This window comes from Triplophysa dalaica, chromosome 7 (assembly GCF_015846415.1).
Source record: "Triplophysa dalaica isolate WHDGS20190420 chromosome 7, ASM1584641v1, whole genome shotgun sequence".
Taxonomy (NCBI): domain Eukaryota; kingdom Metazoa; phylum Chordata; class Actinopteri; order Cypriniformes; family Nemacheilidae; genus Triplophysa; species Triplophysa dalaica.
In genome coordinates this window covers 5,753,187-5,759,395 of record NC_079548.1, presented here as the reverse complement: position 1 = coordinate 5,759,395, position 6,209 = coordinate 5,753,187, and the positions used below count along the sequence as shown (strand labels likewise).

Below are 6,209 nucleotides of genomic sequence, written 5' to 3'. Positions count from 1 at the left end.
CAGGAATTAAACCAGCAACCATTGCTTTTTTTGATATAAGACAAGTAAAGATTTTCATTAGTAAGAACATGTTTTTTATCTCAACAATGATGTCTTCACTCATGTTCATTCTTCATATCGGAAACTGAAATTTCAACTAGCACTGGTCTTGATTTCTGTATATAACGCAGTTTCATCGAAGATGTTGGGATTATGTTTGACTGCATCTGCTTTTTTGACTTTCAGAGAATTGGTACCAGTGAACATGCTTTGTATGAGTCATCAATGACCACAGTCAGTGATCCAAATTCAGTGTGAACATTTATGTGCTCCTCAAGATTTGCTTTGCGATTGAAACTCTTTCACACTGAGGACATGTGTATGGCCGCTCTTCAGCATGAATTCTCATATGCACATTAAGACTTGTTTTGCGATTGAAGCTCTTTTCACAATGAGAACATGTGTATGGACGCCCTTCCAAGTGACTTTTCATGTGCACCCCAAGCGCTGATTTTTGTTTGAAACTCTTACCACAATGAGAACATGTGTGTGGGCGCTCTTCGGTGTGTATTCTCATGTGCTCAACGAGTGTCAATTTGTGTTTTAATCTCTTTCCACACTGAGGACACGTGCATGCGCGCTCTCCAGAGTGAATTCTTATGTGCTCCACAAGCGCTGATTTGTGCTTGAAACTCTTTTCACACTGAGGACATGAGTATGGATGCTCTCCAGTGTGAATTCTTATGCGCTCCCCAAGCGCTGATTTGTGCTTGAAACTCTTTTCACACTGAGGACATGTGAATCTGCGCTCTTCAGTGTGAATTCTCATATGCACATCAAGAGTTGTTTTGCGATATGGGCACTCTCCAGTGTGAATGAATGATCATGTGCACCTTAAGATGACTTTTTTTTCTGAAACTCTTTTCACACTGGGAACATGTTCGAGATCGTTCTCCAGTGTGAATTCTCATGTGCTCACTAAGATAATGTTTTCGTTTGTAACTCTTTACACACTGAGGGCACATGAAAGACTTGCCTGCTTCTGTCCTTTGCTTTCTTTTTGGTGAGAAATTCTTGTTCTTCTTCAAACTAGTAGAAGAGATTTCTAGCATAACAAAATTCTGATGTTTCTCCTCATCTAAATTTAGTTCATCTACTTCATCTTTCAATGAATCTAAAATGAAAGACATTCTAAATTATAGATTACAAATTGGCGTTTTTGTATTCCCAATAGTGCTTGGTGCTATGACGATGTTATCTTTTATCACTGATGTCTCGCAAATATCCGATGTCGATTACAACAGACAGATACCAGACGATAATCGATAATAATGGAAAATATTTTTTAAAAACATTAATAACTGCCTGTTATTTTTGCAGTGTTTACATATTGTTTACTACTGCATAATATAATGAATTAAAATAGAAGTTTAATGTGGTTCATAAAGTACTAGTTGATTTTATTGTTCCAAGATTTTTTGCATTTTGTGCAAAGGTGAATAAAAGACTATATTTTCCCTTTATATTTAATCATTCAGGATTTCTTTAAAAAAAGTTTTGAAATCTTGTCTCGTTCTTGCGAACCCAGTCTTGTGTCTCGTCTCGTGAGATAATTGTCTCGTCACAATCCTAGTAGGTACTATGATCTAAATTTAAATGACTTAATTTCATGAAATTTCTCACCAATCATTATTGAAGAATCAAGAATGGACACTAACCTCTTTGTTCCTCAGTATCTTCATGTTTAATTCTGCATGGTTCTGGATCACTTATGTATTCAACAGTCACAAGACTGTGTCAAACTGGATTTGAATAAAGTGCCCCCTTCAATTGCAGGATTAGAGGAATTATTATGGTATTTATTGAATACATCTGTGTGGTATGGTGAAACAGACCTGCCAAAATAAATAAATGTTTATATCAGCAACCTTTAAGAAAAAAATTTGTTAGGACAGATATAACAATTCACCATGGCAACAATAGGTCTGCATATGTAAAAAAAAAAACACAACCGCAGAAAGTCCTCAAGAGCATTGAACACTTTCTCTAACATTCTTGAAATGTGAAATCATACATGGTAAAAATATTAATAAAAAAAATCATAATCACATCATGCAAAAGAGTTGGTGCAGTTTGAAATCAGTTCGTGATGGTTTTGGATTTTTTAGGAATTCATTTTATTATTTAAAAGTGGGACGGGGATCTTCAATTCCACCCTTACGCTCTACTTGGCAGATTTTTGCAAAAAAAATACGTTTGGCTAAAGACAAACCACAAGCCAGTCAATTTTCCTTCTGCTTCAAGCCACGTATATTTAAACCATCTCTCAACAAAAGAAAAACTAAAATAAAAACACATGTTTGTGCACTTGTGATTCAAATACAGCACTTGCCACAGTATGGTAGTAACTAGACATCTATTTTGTGGAGAATACCTTGCCTTGTACTACCGTGATTATATTAATATTATATCGCATTGTATTATATATTATAATACAATTTTACTGACAAACAATAAAGCTCAGTCTAAACACAAATTTTATACTTTGAGCTGTCATAACTGAAAATAACTTGCCCTGACATATCTTAAAATATGTCAGTGCCATGTTTTGTTTCATCAGTAATGTTTTTTTCTACATCATTTTAACAAATGCGATTTAAATATCCTAAATTAACTAAGGCATGGTCCTGGCTTAGGCAAAGCCGTGTCTATAAAACCAGGTGAAAGTATTACACAATGGAAGAATAAAAGTGCAAAAGGATTGGCAAATCATTGCACTTTCACTAACATTTTGCATTTACTCTATGTCTAACACTGCCTTACAAAACTTAAGCTAGCTTTAGCTAACAGCCCAAGTATAACTAAATACAGAAGTTGGCTGTCTCGTCTGCAATAAGAATCCAGGTTAGAAAATGACATTAAGATATGATACATGGCTCAAAAATTAAGACATTTAAATACCCGGTGTTCACGTGGGGTTACCATTGATGACGTGCTTACAGAAATACGAGTGTACTATTGGCGCTGCCATTGTTACCCCTTCCTGTGAACCGAGGTTTTGACTAGCGACGGCGTTTTGTAAAAGCAACGCTCAGGTATGTCCTCGCCGGTTGGTGAATTTTATTGCACAGCATTTATTTAGTATTTAGGCGCAACCAAAAAACCCCAATCAGTAACCTGGCGGACAACGGCAGACAGAGAGCGTCGTGTCGTGTTGCCCTCCAGGGGGCGTTCCCCTACTGCATGACGTCACATGAAAACTACTGACGTATATAGCCCGGGTCTGACAGCACTGTCGCGGACGATTATATTACACTTGCGTGGCTTTATGTGTTGTTTTATAAAATGGAAGAGAACAAAAAACCCAGTTCATCATGTTTATTTCGTATTCATGCAATGTTCGTTTTATCTCTTTAAACGAAGATAGTAGAAAATAATCGTCAACAGGCACAAACACATAAACGTACTTTCGCGGGATATTTACGTTCCCTGCGTTCCAATCGGCATACTATCCGTGCTAATAGTATTCGACAGTAGAATTAGTACGTCACAAATAGTTGTATGTTGAAAATAGTATTCCAAAGATTCCCGGATGCTCTACTACTTCCGGAAGAAATTCGAAGAGCAGAATGATGCGCACTCTGACCGCTGATATTACCCACAACTCACCACAAGTAGACGGAGTTTAATGACGCTCCACTCCATTAACACATTATAAAACTGATGCGTCACTAAATTAACAAATGTATGTATGCAGTACACGTTAAATACGAAATAATGAATGAATAAATGCTTTAATGGAAAGAAAAGCTGTGTTTTGATGTGTTTGACAGTTCTGGCTGCAGTGTAGTCTACGCCCACTTCCGCTTCCTGTTAGCATGCCCAGTTTGTGCGATCTTTTTTTGCCATGTAATCAAAACTACATACTATTTCAACACAAAAACAGTACCTACTAGGGCAAGTATAAGTATGCGAATTGTAACGCAAGGGAAGCGCGTTACTGCATTTAAATGGGATGAGCATCCCGAGGTGAAACGAAATAATAGAGAATAATTTAAATGTTCCCTTTTTCTATATTATTTCAAGTCAGATCATTTAGAAAAGTATCCGCTCATGTGTCGTAAAGTCACATTATTTCAGCGGTCCATCATGAATCCTTAGTGATCTGTATCGAACGCGTCTCTGTGTGGGGATATGTGAGAGTGCGCGTCTATAACTATCATTACGGCAATACCAGGTCAACGAAAGAGTGCGTGCGTTCAACTGCAACAACAGAGAAGCTGCGTTGTTTACAAAGCGGTTCTTTGATCAGCAATGGTTGAGGTAAAAGCATAACAAAATGTCACGTTTTCAGGTTTTTTAAAGCGTTATAGCTGAGAATTGTAGCATATGGTTATCAATTGTATCGTTAAAGATCTTCAAGCCATCTTTAGAAGTGATACACAATGGCAGGGTTACTTGCTGAAGTTAGCCACGTTTGAAATAATTTGTTTGACTGTGTAACTTATAAACACACGTACTACTATTTATGAAGTGTGACTCTTGAAACGCTGTTTGCATTTGTATGGAACTGTGCTCTTTTAATGTTATTAGATACTTGTAATGTTTTAATACATTAAATGTTAGTAAATCCAGACATTACTTCTATGTTCTTGCTGGGAAATATCTCACTGTCGAGGTGTCTTGTACACGGCATTTACCCCTCACATTTAAGCAAGCATGTTCAGAACATAAATGTCGAGTGTTTCAGCTTTCAAATGATGCATAGTTTGTAAAAGTATAAAAAGTTGATAGAATGATAATGTAAAACAAAGGTAATAAAAATGCAAACATGATATAAAACACCTTTTCCATGGGCCTGGTGCATGTTAAGTGGTTTAAACTGAAAACTTTACCCCAATTTGTATCCGTCCCAGTTAATGTTTTAACCTTCTTTTTAAAATATTTTGTTAAGAGTTATTCATTTGAAAATGTATCTATTTTGGCAGATCTGTTCCACCATACCACACAGCCAAGATCAGCGAAGCCCTGAATGAAGTTCGGGAGAAACATCCGTGTCAGAATCCCCAGAATCTTGTTATGCTAGTAATGTCTTCAAGTAGTGGGCAGAAGAACAAGATATTCCCAACAAAAAGAAAGCAAATCACAGAAGATGGCAAGTCTCTCATCTGCCCTCAGTGTGGAAAGAGTTTCAAATACATACGTCATTTTGAGGGCCACATGAGAACTGACACCGGGGTGTGCCCATACACATGCCCCCAGTGTGGAAAAATTTTCAGAGATAAATCAAATATTAAGGCACATTTGAGAATTCACACCGGTGAGCGCCCATACGCATGTACTCATTGTGAAAAGAGTTTCAAACGCAAAAGTCAGTTTGAGGGACACATGAGAATTCACACCGGAGAGCGTCCATACACATGTCCTCAGTGTGGAAAGAGTTTCAAAGATCATTCAAATCTTGCAGCACATATGACAATTCACACTGGAGAGCGCCCATACATATGTCCTCGGTGTGGAAAGAGTTTCAAAAATAAATCTAATCTTGCGTCGCATATGAGAATTCACACTGGAGAGCGCCCATATGTATGTCCACAGTGTGAAAAGGGTTTTAAACAGAAGACGACGCTTGAGAAGCACATGGGAATTCACACTGTAGATTGCCCGTACACATGTCCTCAGTGTGAAAAGAGTTTTAAACTGAAAAATAATCTTAAAGTGCACATAAGAATTCACACTGGAGAGCGCCCATATACATGTCCTCAGTGTGGAAAGAGTTTCAAATGCAAACCAACAATAAATCGGCACATGAGGATTCATGATGGAGAGCATCCATGAACATAACTTCAGTGTGGTAATGGTACACATCTGCATTTGGCTATTTTTATTCCTCCTCAGATCCCCTTGAACTCGATTGAATGACCATCACTAGAAAGACATTTTCAGATTTCTACAGAGATGTTCAATTGGGTTCAAGCCCAAGCACTGGCTGGACCTCTCAACGACATTATCTGCAGTTCCAAAGGGAAGGCACGCTGAGGTCTATAGCCTCATACATCCACGGGGTGTTCGGAAATATTAGGTTCCTAGATTTTCTTTGATGCTGGACCTAACAAACATGAATATTCATGAGTTCCCTGACTCATGTTTAAGTGCTACGGAAAATATAAGAGGACACTCTCCAGATCAAACAGTCTATAAAATGATGCTTACACTTGGGCGTTGTAAGT

The 6,209-nt window shown here is 37.6% G+C and overlaps 1 protein-coding gene across 1 annotated transcript; it reads left to right on the top strand.

Annotated features, from left to right (window-relative positions):
* The first annotated feature begins 4,176 nt into the window (after nucleotides 1–4,176).
* On the top strand, nucleotides 4,177–5,817 carry LOC130426579 (gastrula zinc finger protein XlCGF7.1-like). The gene is made up of 2 exons (XM_056753435.1): nucleotides 4,177–4,302; nucleotides 4,968–5,817. Exon 2 carries the CDS (start codon nucleotides 5,059–5,061, stop codon nucleotides 5,815–5,817), a length of 759 nt encoding a protein of 252 aa, XP_056609413.1. The 5' UTR covers nucleotides 4,177–4,302; nucleotides 4,968–5,058.
* The last annotated feature ends 392 nt before the right edge of the window (nucleotides 5,818–6,209 follow it).

What these genes read in the sequence shown, in the direction of transcription:
- LOC130426579 (XM_056753435.1), top strand. Translation starts at nt 5,059, where the DNA reads ATGCTAGTAATGTCTTCAAGTAGTGGGCAGAAGAACAAGATATTCCCA.